Genomic DNA, 20595 nt, shown 5'->3' on the forward strand with positions numbered 1-20595 from the left:
TGCTTTAACTTTATTTATTTGTATTGCACTTTTCATGCAGTAGTTGTAACTCAATGTGCTGTACACATAAAAAATATTAAAAATACTTAAATACATTGCACCAGATTTTAGGTGTAGACTATATAGTGCTGGTGTAAGAAGGGTTGAGTTACAATTATTTTTTATATGTTTTATATTATTTCACTTACCCACAACCCAAAATATAGTTTTAATACAGTAACTGTCAAGTTACTCATTAATGCTAAGTGTAAATGATCCTAATACAGTGTGTTTCATGTGTGTAAAGTTTGTATTCATACATTTATTTGTTATATTGCTTTTGTTTTATTTACCATGAACACAGAAATGCTTTATTTCAAAAAACAATGGTGTAACTGTAAGTGACTCAGTGACTCAGTGATGGACAGACGCATTTGAAGTCTGTGAGTATAAACGAACTTACAGTCTGTTATTACTGTTATATTATAGGATGGCACATTTGTCTTTAGTTTGTAAGCTTATTGGGCAACATGAAATATATTTCAGAGGTGCCGATTCAACCTCTTTTTTTTTTTTTTGTAGTGTTATTAATCCATTATCTGACTTATGATTTAGTCAGTGATGGAGGTGATCTGCTGGTAACCAGTGTGTCTTATTAAAGACAACATGAACTGCTAATTGGTGTTTGAGTTGATATGACTCGCTTGTGAAGCTGTAAATCACAGTCTGTATAACGACAACACATAATAATCACACAATAATTACACATTAGAAATTTAAAAATACTTAACCGTTTCATTTTAGAGATTGTGTTATGAACATATACACATTATTACACTAACCACAAATATCCTGACTTACTATTTAGCCTACAGTAGGCTTAGTATGTATGATGATTCACTTCCTGAAAAATCCCCAATCACTATGCTGATGAGGGTCTCTGGGTGTCACAAATAGGCAAATAAACCAAAAGTTGCTCTGGAAAGTAGGGTTGGTCACTCTACTCTGTGATGCAATAATGATCTTGCAGATATTAAAAAGTTGCTTTCACAACTTGTGGACACTAGATGTCCCTGTGCGACCATGTCTGATCAAAGAGTCAATGAGGGGAAACAGGAGCATTTTCTCATCATAAAGCTATTCATAAAACTACAAATTGGACTACAGCTATAAATTGATGAAACCATTTCTTTCTACAACACTCAACTGTAAAGAACAGAAAATTTAACTGAATTTACAAATTGCCTTAGACTGTTTGTGACTCTGAATGAACAAAGGTGCCTGTGAGGAGTGTGCTCTTGTCAACAGTTACAACTTACTGCACATGCTCACAGCAGAAAAATGCACAAACCTTCAAAACTGAAATAAGATTTAATTTATAATATATGACTTACTTTTTGGTGGGGTTTGTGGTCCACCTCAAGATTTTATGTGTAGTTTATTTGCAAAAATAACAGGAATGAAAAAAAACATAATGCATTAAAGGAGCAAAAATAGATTGTGCTGGTGAGATTTTAAAAAACCCAAAAGGGCCCATAAAGGCAACTCACCAAAAATGAAAAAAAAACTGCATCTGAAGTTGAAGTTCTAATGAAGAAAAGAATACATACATACTATAACATATATACATGTGTTCAACATATACTGTACATTGAAAACTGATATACACTATATTTTTCTATCTTGATGGAAAAAGAAAAACTTGATTTTCCAAATTGGATAAAATAATTGATTGAAGATATTTAAAGACATTGCAAAAGAATGACAATGGTGGAAACTGAATGAATTGTCATCCGGACATTTAACCTAAAAGCTACTGTAAGTCTATTCAGTCTGTTCTGTCTATTTCAGGTGTTGAGGATAAGAACTGCTCAAGTGTGAATTATGTCAGGAGGAGGATCTGTGCTCTGGAAGGCTCGTCAGTGAACATTTCAAGTAATTACTCGTATCCTAACAACCAGAGGCCCAAGTCTAAATTATAGTATAAAATAACGGCAGGTGGTGAGGAGGAAGTTGAAAAGGTGATTGAGCTTGCAGGTCGTGTAGAGTATCATGACAGTGTGAATAACCAACACATCCTGAGAATCAAACAGCTGAAGAAGAACGACTCTGCAAAATACACATTCAGATTGGAACAACATCATGGAGGACGGAAACAGTCGGATTTTCCTGGAGTGACTTTGGTTGTCACAGGTAATTCTTAAATTTAAATGCTTTGTAATGATGCAGATTGCAGAGTGGGTTTGTCTAAAAAATAGAAACAAGAATGATTGATTGATTACAGTGCTTTTTTGTTTATTTTTCCTTATTGGAAAAATAAACAAATCTTTTGTTTATTGGAAAAATAAACAAAAGATGCAGCTGAAATATCAATTTGTCTAGTTAGGTGATTAAGGTAATTAAATACCAGAGACACAGTATTTTTCTTGCAGTCCAACCACCTTTAATAAATCAGTAAAGCGTTTGCATACGAGCTCCCTGAGCTGTGCAGCAAGAGGAACACCTTGAACAGCTCACACAAACACTTTATACTTTCAGCCTCTGCTCAACACAACTGTTAACACACACATTGTGTGCGTAGTCATACTCCTCTGTCTGCAGACACCTGTTTCCTGTAAGATAATCAATAATAATTCCATATATTGTGTCATGCCTGTCTTGTACAATTTCCAGTTTGCATTTAGTTCCCTTTTTTAACTATCACTTCTTAGAATCGGAGTCAACGTGTATCATTCACTTCAGATAACCTTTTCTATTTCTTCTTTCCTAACAAACTAGACATTAATTTGCCTACATTAACAAGGTGCAAAGCATCTTTAAAGACAAAATCAATCAGTTGATCACACTTCTACACTGGATTAACGATCATCAAAATATTAATACAATAATATAGTAATTTCTTTCAATTGTTCTTTCTCATTAGCATAAAGGTAGAACAAAAGTAGCAAAACTGCAGAAAGTCTTATTGTAGGGTGGATGGTTGGTCATACAAAGCAGGTGACTGGCAACAAAAATCAGTGTTTGTGTCCCAATCATCATTAGATTCTTTTAAGGAGATCTTTCCTCCAACACAGTAGCCTTAGTTGACTACATGTAATCAGACCTTGAACCTCAGGGTGGTAGAACAGAAAACGCTCATACGAGTCACTTATGGAACACATGTTACAGGTTTGACAAGTGAGGAATTTGGTCATTTAGGAATAAGGACTTATTATTTAGGTTTGATGACTTATGGATGTCTTTTTTTACATTTACTGACCAATCTAACCATTTTTCAGGCCTGAGAGTGATATTGCATCCTGCTGTGGTGGCAGAGGGCCAAAGAGTCACACTGACCTGCAAGAGCAGTTGTCCTCTGACTGACAACACAACCTACATTTGGTATTTGAATAAACAACCTGTGAACCTGCCACACAACAAAAGCAAACAACTGGTACTAGACTCAGTCAGCAGTCATCATGCAGGAAACTACTCCTGTGCTGTGACATCTCACAAGAACTTCAACTCCAGTGAAGGGACTCTTACTGTTGAAAGTAAATGCACATTTGCTGCAGGAGCTGTTGTTGCTCTCCTAGTTATAACACCTCTTTTTGTCTTCTTGTGGATTAGGAGGTAAGCAAAACCCTGCTCTGTTGCAAGAAATTACATTTAATTTCTAACCTGAAATCACTTATTCATGTATATATATTCATTTGTTTCACTATCTAGGAAAAGAAGGACTTAAGGTACCGAAGCAACAGTCAACATGGAGCAGGTAAAGAACAGAAATTTCAAAAACACTTTGTACAACGTTTAATTTTTAAAGTCAAAATTACGTTTTAAATTAAATTAATTTTCACTGAGAACTCTGTATATATGTCCTTGGTATTTGTGTTGACTTATATACTTGTGTACTGTAAATACCAAAAAGAAGAAATTTAATTCAATTGTGCCTTAATAGTTCCCCCCACATTAGTATTCTCCAGCTGACAATGATGGTTTGGTAATTTGATTGGTGCGACATCAGTGTGAGCAGGCACTAAAATGGTTCATACATTGTTAGTCCTTGCTAGCCATTGTTAGCTGTTACTTGGTCCCATCTGTGATTTGAACACTGCTTACAGTACGTTACTCACTGATTAAATTCATGGGGAGCTGCTGACATTAAAGGACTCATTGCTGTTAGTTTCAACTTATAGTTTTGACAGTCTGGTCATTTTCCATCACCATACTGTATATGGACCTGTGAAAAAGAGACATCTAACGCTAACTAGACCTCCTCCTTTTAATAATGTGGGACAAACACAGCACTGAGTGTGCAGAATGACTCAGCAGGAGTTGAATAACGTGAACAAAAATGACATCTTGTGGGAATCAGTGCTAAAATTAACAAGCTAGTTTACATAGCTCTCACTTTCTGAGTGGAAGCTAGTTAGTCCAGCTCTCTAGTTTCCAGTTTCTGAGTGAAATACAAACTTCACAGCATGATGGGTCCTCCCAAATACTGAATATTGTAAATGGACAGATGTCTTTAATCATAATAGGACATAACCAACACTATGTGAACTTGTTGATAAGGGGAAAAATCGTCCTGATACAAGATGTTTTTTCCCTTTATCAGCAACATCAGAGGCTATACAGAGTATGACGTGCTCTAGTCAGTTGAGCAGCAGCGAGCTGACAGCGTGTCTCCTTGTAATGACAGCATTCAAATGTCAGTCAATCGCTACAAAGGGAAACACCCACCCACAGGCCTGAAGCTAAGACACTGTTTCCACAAATATGTCCAAAAATGGTTTGATCTTCTTTTGAAACATTGAGAATTATACACAATATCTGCAGTTTCATGATTGTTTATATTTCCTTTCACAAAAAGCAGAGAGAATTCAAATTTCAGTTTGACTTTAATGACAGGTCACTAAGATTTAAAACTCCCATTGTAGGTCAATTTTACTTAATTAATTAAAAACACTTCGGGCCTTCATAGACTTTCAAGTAAGAAAGTAAGATTTTTTACCTGAGTGTGCAGGATTTGTGGTTCCTTCTCAAAGAACAGAATATTTTAAATTCTGCTGCATTAGGAAAACATCACCTTCGTCTGTCCTGCTTCCCCTCAGATGGGATGATCCTTCAAATGATACAAAACAACAGAGATCTACATTGTACAGTACCATTAGTTTTATGGGTCCAAATTTTGCAACGTAGATGTGCTGTAGAGCTAAAATATCTTCTACTGCAGTCCACATTACACAGCTACATTAGTTTTCCAACACAAATCAGCCATTTGTAAATCATTTGATATGGATTAATCATTCATTAATTCATTCATTAATCATTTATCATTGATATCATGAAGATTACTCTGACCTAAAAACTATCTGTAAAAGAAAATAAACATATTTTGGACGAACTAATTATCCTTCTAAGGCTGTGAGGTCAGCAGTTACTCCTTATTACTAGAGGTTTAGTGCCCCACAATGTAAACTAATATTATTTGTCTTGTCTTCTCATCAGTTAAACCCTGGTCCTGTGAATGAAAACATCTCAGCCCAACCAACACAGCAGGATGATCTTCACTGTAGCAGAGTCTACTTCTCTAAGACCCAGACACATCCTCTCTACTCCAACGTCCAGCCACACCAGCCTAAAGAACAGGACGACGTCGCTTATGCTGTTGTCAACTTTAGACCCAACAGGACCTCAAAGTGATCAATGATTACAACTGATTCAAGATCCACTTAGTGACCTTGCTCATCTTGAACAGTACTATTTTCAACAACCCTTCGATACACATATAGTGTTGGGGTGTATCTGACACACCACAGGTCTGATGTTAATAAATCTTGGTGAGATGTTTCACAGTGGGAAACCTTTCTGCCTGATATATGCCAGACTTCAATGTCACATTTCAAAGTTTCTAATCTCTGGCACCGTTACACTGAAGTATGATGTATATATTTGGACCACATTTTCACATGCTGTCTTGCTTTGTGCAGATTTTTAGATTTGTTGTGGATTGTTGACAGACATGTTGCATCATTGAGAACAGAATACTTATAGTAGATTAACCAATGGCATTGCCAGATCACAATGCAATGCCATGTAAGCTTATTGAAGCATTTTGTGTTTTTTTCTGGTGTGCTTCATGTTGTATTACTGTGCTTTCTGTTTGATTTGCAGCTATAACTGTAAAAATGCTTTTGTAAAACTTATTTTGCTCTCGGAAACATGTTCTACTCTGCATGTTCTGTAGTGTATGATGTGATCATAAAAACTATGTCTGCAGCTTCCTCTTCACAAGTGTTTTTTTTTTCACCATGAAACAAACACAGTCTCACACTTCTCTGACCAACGCTGACAACTTTGACTTGATGCAGCTTAACACTGCTGCATGTTGCATGATGAGCCGATACATTACTTAAAAATGAGAAACAATGACACCTTAAAGTAAATATGAAGGTTCTCCATGTTAAAATATGACATCAAATAACTAAACAGCTGCTGCACTACATAGATTGTTTATCTGTGGTTTTACTAAGAATTATAATGAGGAAGGAGGTTTATTTTTGGTATCAGAGCTACATGCAGCATGTCTGCTAGCCGCCCTCACACTGACCAACAGTCCATTCTGGCTTCAGTCATTTCTCTATAAACCTGCTCTTAATTTAAACTCTTCTATAAGGTCAGCAGTTACGATGTAGCAGATACAAACACTGTTATAATCAACTTATAAACGCAGTATTGGTGCCAACATTAATGTTATTATTTACACCTGTACTTTTTCTGCTTTGACAAGTCAAAGTGTTTGACGTGAAAAGGTTCACTGATTAGAAGCGAGGGACTAAAACAACCATGTTGTTGGCAGAAGTTGGATGTGTGTTTACTGGTTTCAGCCCCAACATCTCAGGTATAAATGTTTATCCTCTCTGATGTAATGATCATTTACTGTTAACTATAAGAAATACACATAACATGATTAATGGAGTTTAGGAGTTATAGTGTGAACAATTTGTAGAAAATTGCGGATTGATTGACAGAAAACAGAAAAGAAGAATAAAAAAACAAAAATGCTCATAAGCTTTCTTCAGATGTCCTTCATGTACAACATATTATACTATTATTAGTCCCATTCTGCATGCTCTGCAGTGTTTTAAGTTACCATAAACTTCTGCAGTTTCCACCACAGAAACCACCATCACCGTCCATAGACAGCTTCACATCTCTCTGTTCTCACGTCAGTAGTTTTTACAACTTTTCAATGAAAAAATAATGCAGTTTATCACTAAAATATCTAACATGAAGAACCAATACACTATAAAAACAGAAAATAAAAATAATAATTGTGATGAGATACAGAGTAAGAAAAATAATGGCACCCCCAAGTTAAAGTCAGAGTTTTCCTTGTCAGAATATGACATCAAATAAATACTGAACTATGTGAGGTAGATTCTGTACTAGAGGAAGAAGCAGGAAGGAAGTGAATTTCAGGTGTCAGAGCTTCATGCTGTACATCTGCCCGCAACTCTCACAATGACCAACAGTCCATTCTGTCCTCTTAAGTCTTTACTCTGTAAGAGGACGGCTGTTGATTTTGACCATTTATTTATAGTTTTGATGTTTTATGAGCTTTCATAAACACAGCAGGTGTGGTAAGGCCATTAAAAAAATAATATGATCAACTTTGTGTTTAGAAGCGGAGGGACTACAACAGCCATGTTGTTGGCAGAAGCTGGCTGTGTGTTTATGGCTTTCATTTTGTGCATCTCAGGTATGAATTATTGTTTATTTCTTCTTATATAATGACTGTAAACATGATATATACAATATGAGATTATTAACTGTAATCTGTAAAAAGAATAATGATTTACTTGATTATAGGAGTTAAAGTGTAAACAACTTGAAGAAAATTGCAGATTATACATCAAATGTCCTTCATTTACAATATTTCATACTATCAATATTTAGTGATTAGTACGAGAAGAATGTTATAATTATGAATCAATGCTTCTGTTAAAGGGGTTCAGGGACAAGCAAACAGCATCTGTGCCTTAAAGGGTTCTTCAGTGGATCTGCCCTGCTCAGCTCAACATCCCACTTCAAGCAAGAAATGGTTCACTTTACACTGGTTTGTTCTCAATGAGCTGTTTGCAGATGAAAATCGTGTAGCGTACAACATGTCTGAAGAGAGTCATCCAACTCTAACAATAAATAATCTAAGAGAGAGTGATACAAAGTCTTACTGCTGTAGTGACAGTGCAGAAAACCCACAAGACTGCAAGCAAAGTGAAACCATCCTCCGTGTTTCAGGTACAGTAGTTTTCACGAATGTATTACTTTAAGAATGAAATCAGAATATGAATTCTTACATTATTCACCATCATCTCAGACCTGCAGGTGAAGGTGATTCCTGCCACAGAGGGACAGACAGTATCACTGATATGCAACACCAGTTGTCCTCTGACTGAAAACCCTGCAGCCTACATCTGGTACAAGAACAGAGAGTTTCTCTATCAGGACTGGTCTCCCTGGTACCAACAGCTGGTCAGCAGTGAGGAAGCAGTCAGATACTCCTGTGCTATCAAAGGCTACGAGCATCTCAGAGCTCCTGAAGTCTCAGTGGGTGAGTGACAACATTTGGCTCCTTTTCATGTTACAAAACTTCAAGTTAAACACTTTCAAGAATATTTTTACTATTTAAGCTTTGCCTTAAATTATAAAGCCTATGAAATACTGTAACTAAGTGTTTACCATTTAAATTAAGAAAGGCCATTTGTTTTTGTTCAGATTCTGTCACATCGACCTGCTTTACTGTGACCTACGCTGAAGGAAGAATGTGTTCTGAAAAGCAGACATCAGTGAATGAGTCCTGCTCCATCACATATCCCAGAGGTTAACTTTCTCCAAACATCCACAAACATTTACACAAACACCACTCCCACCCCCCACACCTAGAACACCTTTAAAACAATATTTTAAGAACAGACATCTTATTGACCATGAATCATTTATTTTCATATCAATATTTTCATGTCATATCTTTGCCTTCTTTATTTTCTAATTTTTACTGTTACTGACATGTTTACTACAGTTCTACACATTCTTCTTTTCTGCACTAACCACACTTCAATAACTTTTGTAATCAATATATTATTTTTATTTAATTCAACATGACACACATAAACTGTTGAAAAATGTTTTTAACATCTCCTAACAGAAGTAGGTCTACAAAGGACTCCTGCACCTCGGGACCATGTTAGACTGACCTGTAACACCAGCTGTCCACTGACTGACAACCAAACTGCCTATAGATGGTACAAGAACAGACTCTTAATGTTTGAGAAGAAACAGCAGCTTTTAGTTCTCAACTCCCCTCCTGATATCTTCTCCTGTGCTGTCAAAGACCACGAGGATCTGCACTCTGCTGAAGTCTGTGAGTATAAACCAACTTACAGTCTGTTATTACTGTTATATTATAGGATGGTACATTTGTCTTTAGTTTGCATGCTTATTGGGCAACATGAAATATATTTCAGGGGTGTCGACTCATCCTGCTTTTCACTTTCTTTGTAGTGTTATTAATCCATTATCTGACTTATGATTTAGTCAGTGATGGAAGTGATCTGCTGGTAACCAGTGTGTCTTATTAAAGACAACATGAACTGCTGATTAGTGTTTGAGTTGATATGACTCACTTGTGAAGCTGTAAATCACAGTCTGTATAACGACAACACATAATAATTACACAATAATTACACATTAGAAATTTGAAAATACTTAACCATTTCATTTTAGAGATTGTACCATAAAGAAAAATTAAATGCAAGCTTCAGTATAAATCCAAACAATGATTTACATTTTGTGTAAAAGAGCCATATAAAGTATTTAAAGAGACACTTTAGCTGCTTTCACATTATGTGATATTTCCTGATTTGCAGAAAACATGAATTATAAAAAACACCTGAACTTCTACCACAGATTTTTTTATTTAAGTATTAGGCAAGGCTACTTTAGCAGTTATTTAGAGTGACCCTATTTTAAGTCTTTAATCTATATTTCAGGTGTTGATTATAATAACTGCTGGAGTGTAAATTACATCAGAAGGAGAATCTGCACCCTGGAAGGCTCTTCAGTGAACATTTCAAGTGAATATTTGTATCCTGACAACCAGCAGCCTGTGTCTAAAGTTTGGTATAAAATGAAGAGAAGTGGTGAGGAGGAAGCTGTGGAGCTGACTGAGGATGTAGTTCACGTGCAGTATCTTGACAACATGAACAATCAGCACATCCTGAGAATCAAAAACCTGAAGAAGACTGACTCAGCAGAATACACATTAAGACTCCTAAAAGATGATGAAGTACGGAAGGGTAATCCACCTGGAGTGACTCTGATTGTCTCAGGTAATTCCTGTCTGTATATTTTTCAATAGAGACTGTGCTGCTCTCTCACCATGTACTAACAGCAGTCAGCAGACTTTATTCTTTAATGCCTACAAGAAGATTAAAGGCTGGTTCATGTTTAATATGATAACACTAACAAAAGACAGTCAAAACGATGTAACTGTAGCTAAATTAAGTGCACACAATAAGCTGTATGCAGGGTCATGCACCACCTGCAAATCATAACAACAAAGTGTAAAGATGCATCTGTGTTTTGTCAAAATCAGACCAGTGATTTCTTAAATATCACACAATAAATCATTCACAGTGAAGCCATGGTCCAATTATTCACCGTTTTAAGAACTTTAACAGATAAATCTTAATTTCCCAACTTTGGCTTAATTAGGAGCCTGTATTCTGTCTACTGTCTCAATGGTCTAATTAAAACATCATGCATATTTAAATGTGTCAAATCATTGTAGAAGTTGAATCTCCACTAAAACAGTGTAGGAGAGAGAGAGAGTTCAACATGCTGCAACTTCAAAAAATGCATGTAAACATTTTCACCACTTTGACACACAGTATGAAGAAATGTGCTTCAAATATAGGAAAAACAAGCAAATAAAAGAGAAGTTACTGAAATAAAGAAGTGTCTGGGGGACATGAAAAACTGAGGTCAGGATTTGCTGTCTGGTGTTCAAAAATGAGCTAACAATGTTTGTTTTAGTTTCAAATTTGATTTTGTGCGTAACCTACAAGCCTATTTACTACTCTGTACAGTTTGCATTGTTTATTTATTTGCAGTGTATTTCTTTATGTTACATATGTGTCAAAAAGACGAAGATCTTCATTTGTTTGTGTTTTAATAAGTTGCAGTGCATTGAGCTCTCTCAGCCACCATAGTTAGAGAGGAGATCAGAATGGATGGATGAGCCTACAAAGGCTGTGACTCTGACACAGGAGTCTGTGCTTCATGTCTCATCTTCTACAAAGCATTTTTTTAAACCATGATGGTGATTTTAACTAAGTACGGTAGTTTTAGTTACCTAAACCTGTCTGTACCTTAAACATAGGAGTGGCAGATTAGAAAACACTTACTGTATATGAGTTGTTTTTTTTATCATCATGTCATCTGGGTTGTTTTGAAGGACAGTGACAAACCTAGTTTGTAATTTAGGTATGAGGACTTTTGAGATGATACGTCTCTTTTACATTTACTGACTAATCTAATCATCTTTCAGACTTGGAAGTTAAGTTGTATCCTGCTGTGGTGACAGAGGGCCAGAGAGTCACACTGACCTGCAGTACCAGCTGTCCTCTGACTGACGACACAAACTACATTTGGTACTTGAACAGTCGACCTCTGACGGTGCCAGAGAGCCAAAACAAACACCTGGTTCTAGACTCAGTCAGCATTCAGCATGCAGGAAACTACTCATGTGCTGTCAAAACCCACCAAAACATCAGCTCTGGTGAAAAGACTCTCACTGTCCAAAGTACCACAGGAACATCAACAGCAGCAGTTGCAAGAGTTGTTGCTGCTCTCCTGGTTATAATACCACTCACTGTCTTCCTCTGGATTAGGTGAGAAACAATGAGCTTTGTTGCAGAGTCATGACATTTACACACTAACCTGACATCATCTATTCATATTTATATTCACTCATTTCACTAAACAGGAGAAAGAGGTTCTCCGGCCATTCTCCTAGACTTGAAACATCAGACAATATGGAGCAGGTAAAATAAAATAATTTAAACAATTCTGCTACATAACATAACATTACTGACAACAACCCTGTTTAAATGCTTTTCTTGCAGGTTATTTCTTTACTAAACACTGTTTTATCATTATTTTCAGTGTTCATAATTCTCTTGGAGAAACCCTAAATTTAACTTGAAGTATTTTTATTGTTATTCATTGACTTAATCATACAAACTGTTGATCAGGGGAAAAAATGTCCTGATACAAGATGTTTTTTTCCCTTTATCAGCAAAATTAGAGGCTATACAGAGTATGACGTGCTCTAGTCAGTTGAGCAGCAGCGAGCTGACAGCGTGTCTCCTTGTAATGACAGCATTCAAATGTCAGTCAATCGCTACAAAGGGAAACACCCACCCACAGGCCTGAAGCTAAGACACTGTTTCCACAAATATGTCCAAAAACGGTTTGATCTTCTTTTGAAACACTGAGAATTATACACAATATCTGCAGTTTCATGATTGTTTATATTTCCTTTCACAAAAAGCGGAGCGAATTCAAATTTCAGTTTGGCTTTAATGACAGGTCACTAAGATTTAAAACTCAAATTGTGGGTCATTTTTACTTAATTAATTAAAAACACTTCGGACCTTCGTAGAGTTTCAAGAAAGTAGGATTTTTTACATGAGTGTGCAGGATTTGCGGTTCCTTCTCAAAGAACAGAACATTTTCAATTCTGCTGCATTGGAAAAACATCACCTTCGTCTGTCCTGCTTCCCCTCAGATGGGATGATCCTTCAAATGATACAAAACAACAGAGATCTACATTGTACAGTACCATTAGTTTTATGGGTCCAAATTTTGCAACGTAGATGTGCTGTAGAGCTAAAATATCTTCTACTGCAGTCCACATTACACAGCTACATTAGTCTTCCAACACAAATCAGCCATTTGTAAATCATTTGATATGGATTAATCATTCATTCATTAATCATTTATCATTGATATCATGAAGATTAGTCTGACCTAAAACTATCTGTAAAAGAAAATAAACATATTTTGGACAAACTAATTATCCTTCTAAGGCTGTGAGGTCAACAGTTACTTATTATTATTAAAGGTTTGATGCCCCACAATGTAAACTAATATTATTTGTCTTGTCTTCTCATCAGTTAAACCCTGGTCCTGTGAATGAAAACATCTCAGCACAACCAACACAGCAGGATGATCTTCACTGTAGCAGAGTCTACTTCTCTGAGACCCAGACAGATCCTCTCTACTCCAACGTTCAGCCACACCAGTCTAAAGACCAGGACGATGTTGCTTGTGCTGTTGTCAACTTTAGACCCAACAGGACCTCAAAGTGATCAATGATTACAACTGATTCAAGATCCACTTAGTGACCTTGCTCATCTTGAACAGTACTATTTTCAACAACCCTTCAATACACATATAGTGTTGGGGTGTATCTGACACACCACAGGTCTGATGTTAATAAATCTTGGTGAGATGTTTCACAGTGGGAAACCTTTCTGCCTGATATATGCTAGACTTCAATGTCACATTTGTCACATCTTGCCTGGACTTAAGGTGTTTTTTTGGTGTTATGTTGTGTTCTGTATGGTCTCCTGGTTTTGCACGTTTGTTTAGTCCCTCGGTTCATCACTGCATCATTGGTTTGTTGGGTTGTGTGCTTGGGTTTGTGTTTGGTTTTGGATGGGTTAGTGTAGATGGCATTCAGTTTGTTTTCTGGGTTTTTGTTCTGTTTCATTTGTGTGTTCATGTACTCCTCCACACCTGCCCTGCATTTGGACTCGTTAGCCCTGCCCTGCTGTCTTCCCCACATCTGCCCTGTGTTAGCCTCGTCAGCCCTGCCCCGCTCCCTGTGTGTCCTCAGCCTATCAGCTCCCTGTATGTTCATTCCCCTCTCGAGTTCTCCACCCATCTCCCCACCTGCACCTCATCTCCTTGTTAGTTCAGTTTCTTTAAGTTCTGGTTTTCTGTTCAGTCTTTGTTGGATCGTTTTGTGTTGTTCCTTCTGTGAGTTCTGTTCAGCCCTGTTTACCTGTCCGTGACCGTCCACAATTAAAGAGTTCTTTTCGTCATATCTGCATTCCGGTCTCTGCGTTTGGGTCCACTCCTGCATCTCCAGAGCCCTGACAACATTTCAAAGTTTCTAATCTCTGGCAGCATTACACTCCACTCCATGTTTACCAGCAGTTACCCAAAAGTACTGAACACTTTGAAAACTTGTAATATAGAGAACAATTATTGTGATACACATGTGTTTTGGCTTGTGTCCCTCATCAGTGGAACACACAGAGAACATTTAAATGAGATGAAGTATGATGTATATATTTGGACCACATTTTCACATGCTGTCTTGCTTTGTGCAGATTTTTAGATTTGTTGTGGATTGTTGACAGACATGTTGCATCATTGAGAACAGAATACTTATAGTAGATTAACCAATGGAATTGCCAGACCACAATGCAATGCCATGTAAGCTTATTGAAGCTTGTGTTTTTTTCTGGTGTGCTTCATGTTGTATTACTGTGCTTTCTGTTTGATTTGCAGCTATAACTGTAAAAATGCTTTTGTAAAACTTATTTTGCTCTCAGAAACATGTTCTACTCTTCCTGTTCTGCAGTGTATGATGTGATCATAAAAACTATGTCTGCAGCTTTCTCTTCACAAGTGTTTTTTTTCTCACCATGAAACAAACACAGACAGTCTCACACCTCTCTGACCAACGCTGACAACTTTGACACCTTTTTATGATAACTTGATGCAGCTAAACACTGCTGAATGTTGTATGATGAGCCGATACATTACTTAAAAATTAGAAACAATGACTTAAAGTAAATATGAAGGTTCTCCATGTCAAAATATGACATCAAAAAACTAAACAACAGCTGCACTACATAGATTGTTTATCTGTGGTTTTACTAAGGATTATAATGAGGAAGGAGGTTTATTTTTGGTATCAGAGCTACATGCAGCATGTCTGCTAGCCGCCCTCACACTGACCAACAGTCCATTCTGGCTTCAGTCATTTGTCTATAAACCTGCTCTTAATTTAGACTCTTCAGTAAGGTCAGCAGTTATGATGTAGCAGATACAAACACTGTTATACAATCAACTTATAGACCCAGTATGGGTGCCAACATTAATGTTATTATTTACACCTGTAATTTTTCTGCTTTGACAAGTCAAAGTGTTTGCTGTGAAAAATGTCCACTGATTAGAAGCAAGGAACTAAAACAACCATTTTGTTGGCAGAAGTTGGATGTGTGTTTACTGGTTTCAGCCCCAACATCTCAGGTATAAATGTTTATCCTCTCTGATGTAATGAACATTTACTGTAAACTGTAAGACATACACATAACATGTGTAATGGAGTTTAAGAGTTATAGTGTGGACAATTTGTAGAAAACTGCAGATTGATACAGAAACCAGAAAGGAAGAATTAAAAAAAATTCTCTCAAGATTTTCACTTCATCTGCCAGAATGAGCTCTCCAGATGTCCTTCATGTACAACATATTATACTATTATTTGTCCTATTCTGCATGCTCTGCAGTGTTTTAAGTTACCATAAACTTCTGCAGTTTCCACCACAGAAACCACCATCACCGTCCATAGACAGCTTCACATCTCTCTGTTCTCACTTCAGTAGTTTTTACAGCTTTTCAATGAAAATATAATGCAGTTTAACACTAAAATATCTGGCATGAAGAACCAATACACTATAAAATCAGAAAATAAAAATAATAATTGTGATGAGATACAGACTAAGAAAAATAATGGCCCCCCAAGTTAAAGTCAGAGTTTTCCTTGTCAGAATATGACATCAAATAAATACTGAACTATGTGAGGTAGATTCTGTACTAGAGGAAGAAGCAGGAAGGAAGTGAATTTTAGGTGTCAGAGCTTCATGCTGTGCATCTGCCCGCAACTCTCACAATGACCAGCAGTCCATTCTGTCCTCTTAAGTCTTTTCTCTGTAAGAGGACGGCTGTTGATTTTGACCATTTATTTATAGATTTGATGTTTTATGAGCTTTCATAAACACAGCAGGTGTGGTAAGGCCATTAAAAAATTAATATAATCAACTTTGTGTTTAGAAGTGAAGGGACTACAACAGCCATGTTGTTGGCAGACGCTGGCTGTGTGTTTATGGCTTTCATTCTGTGCATCTCAGGTATGAATTATTGTTTATTTCTTCTTATATAATGACTGTAAACATGATATATACAATATGAGATTATTAACTGTAATCTGTAAAAATAATGTTTTACTTGATTATAGGAGTTAAAGTGTGCACAACTTGAAGAAAATTGCAGATTATACATCAAATGTCCTTCATTTACATTATTTCATACTATCAATATTTAGTGATTAGTACGAGAAGAATGTTATAATTATGAATCAATGCTTTTGTTAAAGGGGTTCAGGGACAAGCCAAAAGCATCTGTGCCTTAAAAGGTTCGTCAGTGGATCTGCCCTGCTCAGCTCAACATCCCACTTCAAGCATGAAATGGTTCACTGTATACTACGCTGGCTCCAAGCCTGTTCTCAATGAGCTGTTTAAAGATGGAAATCATGTTACGTACAACATGTCTGAAGAGAGTCATCCAACTCTAACAATCAAAGATCTGACAGACAGTGATGCAAAGTCTTACTGCTGTAGAGAGAGTGCAGAAAACCCACAAGACTGCTGGGAAAGTGAAATCTTCCTCCGTGTTGCAGGTACGGTGGTTTTCACGAATGTATTACTTTAAGAATGAAATCAGAATATGAATTCTTACATTATTCACCATCATCTCAGACCTGCAGGTGAAGGTGATTCCTGCCACAGAGGGACAGACAGTATCACTGATTTGTAGCTCCAGTTGTCTTCCGACTGAAAACCCTGCAGCCTACATCTGGTACAAGAACGGAGAGTTTCTCTATAAGTCTACAAAGTAAGTCTACAAAGGACTCCTGCAGAGGTTAACCATGTTAGACTGACCTGTAACACCAGCTGTCCACTGACTGACAACCAAACTGCCTATAGATGGTACAAGAACAGACTCTTAATGTTTGAGAAGAAACAGCAGCTTTCAGTTCTCAACTCCTCTGCTGACATCTTCTCCTGTGCTGTCAAAGACCACGAGGATCTGCACTCTGCTGAAGTCTGTGAGTATAAACCAACTTACAGTCTGTTATTACTGTTATATTATAGGATGGCACATTTGTCTTTAGTTTGCATGCTTATTGGGCAACATGAAATATATTTCAGAGGTGTTGATTCAACCTAATTTTCATTTTCTGTGTAGTGTTATTAATCCATTATCTGACTTATGATTTAGTCAGTGATGGAGGTGATCTGCTGGTAACCAGTGTGTCTTATTAAAGACAACATGAACTGCTGATTAGTGTTTGAGTTGATATGACTTGCTTGTGAAGCTTTAAATCACAGTCTGTATAACGACAACACATAATAATTACGCAATAATTACACATTAGAAATTTAAAAATATTTAACCATTTAATTTAGAGATTGTGCCATAAAGACAAAATAAATTCAAGCTTCAGTATAAATCCAAACAATGTTTTACATTTTTTGTAAAGGAGCCATATAAAGCATTAAAGAGGCACTTTAGCTGCTTTCACGTTCAGTGATATTTCCTGATTTGCAGAAAACATGATTTATAAAAAACACCTGAACTTCTACCACAGATTTTTTTATTTAAGTATTAGGCAAGGCTACTTTAGCAGTTATTTAGAGTGACCCTATTTTAAGTATTTAATTTAAATTTCAGGTGTTGATTATAATAACTGCTGGAGTGTAAATTACATCAGAAGGAGAATCTGCGCCCTGGAAGGCTCTTCAGTGAACATTTCAAGTGAATATTTGTATCCTGACAACCAGCAGCCTGTGTCTAAAGTTTGGTATAAAATAAAGAGAAGTGGTGAGGAGGAAGCTGTGGAGCAGACTGAGGATGCAGTTCGCATGCGGTATCTTGACAACATGAACAACCAGCACATCCTGAGAATCAAAAACCTGAAGAAGACTGACTCAGCAGAATACACATTCAGACTCCTAAAAGATGACGTAGTGCGAAAGGGTGATCCACCTGGAGTGACTTTGATTGTCTCAGGTAATTTCTGTCTGTATACTTTTCAATAGAGACTGTGCTGCTCTCTCACCATGTACTAACAGCAGTCAGAGGACTTTATTCTTTAATGCCTACAAGAAGACTAAAGGCTGGTTCATGCCTAATATGATAACACTAACAAAAGACAGTCAAAATTATGTAACTGTAACTAAATTTAGTGCACACAATAACCTGTATGCAGGGTCATGCACCACCTGAAAGTCATAACAACAAAGTGTAAAGATGCATCTGTGTTTTGTCAAAATCAGACCAGTGATTTCTTAAATATCACACAATAAATCATTCACAGTGAAGCCATGGTCTAATTATTCATCATTTTAAGAACTTTAACAGATAAATTTCACAACTTTGGCTGAATTAGGAGCCTGTATTCTGTCTACTGTCTCAATGGTCTAATTAAAACATCATGCACATTTAAATGTGTCAAATCATTGTAGAAGTTGTATCTCCACTAAAACAATGTAGGAGAGAGAGAGAGTTCAACATGCTGCAACTTCAAAAAAATGTATGTTAACAGGCAAATGAAGAAAACATTTTCACCACTTTGACACACAGTATAAAGAAATGTGCTTCAAATATAGGAAACACAAGCAAATAAAAGTGAAGTTACAAAAATAAAGAAGTGTCTGGGGGACATGAAAAACTGAGGTCAGGATTTGCTGTCTGGTGTTCAAAAATGAGCTAACAATGTTTGTTTTGGTTTCAAATCCATTTTGTGTGTAACCTACAAGCCTATTTACTACTCTGTACAGTTTGCATTGTTTATTTATTTGCAGTGTATTTCTTTATGTCACATATATGTCAAAAAGACAAAGATCTTCATTTGTTCATCTTCAGAGAGGAGATCAGAATGGATGGATGAACCTACAAAGGCTGTGACTCTGACACAGGAGTCTGTGCTTCATGTTTCATCTTCTACAAAGCATTTTTTTAACTATGATGGTGATTTTAACTAAGTACGGTAGTTTTAGTTACCTAAACCTGTCTGTACCTTAAACATAGGAGTGGCAGATTAGAAAACACTTACTGTATATGAGTTGTTTTTTTATCATCATGTCATCTGGGTTGTTTTGAAGGACAGTGACAAACCTAGTTTGTAATTTAGGTATGAGGACTTTTGAGATGATACGTCTCTTTTACATTTACTGACTAATCTAATCATATTTCAGGCTTGGAAGTTAAGTTGCATCCTGCTGTGGTGACAGATGGCCAGAGAGTCACACTGACCTGCAGTACCAGCTGTCCTCTGACTGACGACACAAACTACATTTGGTACTTGAACAGTCGACCTCTGACGGTGCCAGAGAGCCAAAACAAACACCTGGTTCTAGACTCAGTCAGCATTCAGCATGCAGGAAACTACTCATGTGCTGTCAAAACCCACCAAAACATCAACTCTGGTGAAAAGACTCTCACTGTCCAAAGTATCACAGGAACATCAACAGCAGCAGTTGGAGTTGTTACAGCAACAACTCCTGAAACTGTTGAAGTTGTTATGGCAACAACTCCTGCAACTGTTGGAGTTGTTACGGCAACAACTCCTGCAACTGTTGGAGTTGTTGCTGCTCTCCTGGTTATAATACCACTCACTGTCTTCTTCTGGATTAGGTGAGAAACACTGAGCTTTGTTGCAGAGTCATGACATTTACACACTAACCTGACATCATCTATTCATTTTTATATTCACTCATTTCACTAAACAGGAGAAAGAGGATCTCCAGCCGTTCTCCTAGACTTGAAACATCAGACAATATGGAGCAGGTAAAATAAAATAATTTAAACAATTCTGCTACATTACATAACATTACTGACAACAACCCTGTTTAGATGCTTTTCTCACAGGTTATTTCTTTACTAAACACTGTTTTATCATTATTTTCAGTGTTGATAATTCTCTTGGAGATACCTTAAATGGGGAAAAATATTTTTATTGTTATTCATGAAACTGGAATGTAAAGTTACCAAATATCTGCTGTTCACTCATTTAATATCTCTTCCAAAACCATTATCAGTTGTGCTCTACTTGGAATTGTTCCATATTGCTTTGGAGGATCAGCCAAAACTTTAACGTAATGTAAAGTAATATTATTTACTTTCTTTATCAGCTAAACCCTGGTCCTGTGTATGAAGACATCTCAGCTCAAGCAACAGAGCAGGATGACCTTCACTACAGCAGTATTAACTTCTCTAAGAAACAGACAAATCCACTCTACATCACCGTCCAGCCACATCAGCCCCAAGAACAGGAGCATGTCCCTTATGCTGTTGTCCACTTTAGATCCAATACAACCCCTGAGTAAGCATCTCTTCATTACAACTGATTATATTTGAGGGAAATAAGAATTATGTAGCTTATTATAGGTTGGACTATATGATATCTCAGACTCTACTGGTACTGTT

The 20595-nt window shown here is 36.7% G+C and overlaps 1 protein-coding gene and 2 long non-coding RNA genes across 3 annotated transcripts; all 3 read left to right on the plus strand.

The window, feature by feature from the left end:
* The first annotated feature begins 3278 nt into the window (after nucleotides 1-3278).
* On the plus strand, nucleotides 3279-5644 carry LOC122972174. Its single transcript, XR_006399665.1, has 3 exons — nucleotides 3279-3591; nucleotides 3688-3733; nucleotides 5473-5644. It is a non-coding gene; the product is annotated as an uncharacterized LOC122972174 (long non-coding RNA).
* A 2765-nt stretch (nucleotides 5645-8409) lies between these two features.
* LOC122972177 lies at nucleotides 8410-9447 on the plus strand. The gene is made up of 3 exons (XR_006399668.1): nucleotides 8410-8578; nucleotides 8743-8847; nucleotides 9173-9447. It is a non-coding gene; the product is annotated as an uncharacterized LOC122972177 (long non-coding RNA).
* Nucleotides 9448-17013: 7566 nt separating this feature from the next.
* Nucleotides 17014-19928, plus strand: LOC122976405. The gene is made up of 4 exons (XM_044344857.1): nucleotides 17014-17212; nucleotides 17839-18177; nucleotides 19365-19531; nucleotides 19899-19928. Exons 1-4 carry the CDS (start codon nucleotides 17113-17115, stop codon nucleotides 19926-19928), a joined length of 636 nt encoding a protein of 211 aa, XP_044200792.1. The 5' UTR covers nucleotides 17014-17112.
* The last annotated feature ends 667 nt before the right edge of the window (nucleotides 19929-20595 follow it).

This window comes from Thunnus albacares, chromosome 3 (genome assembly GCF_914725855.1).
Source record: "Thunnus albacares chromosome 3, fThuAlb1.1, whole genome shotgun sequence".
NCBI classification, from domain to species: Eukaryota; Metazoa; Chordata; class Actinopteri; order Scombriformes; family Scombridae; genus Thunnus; species Thunnus albacares.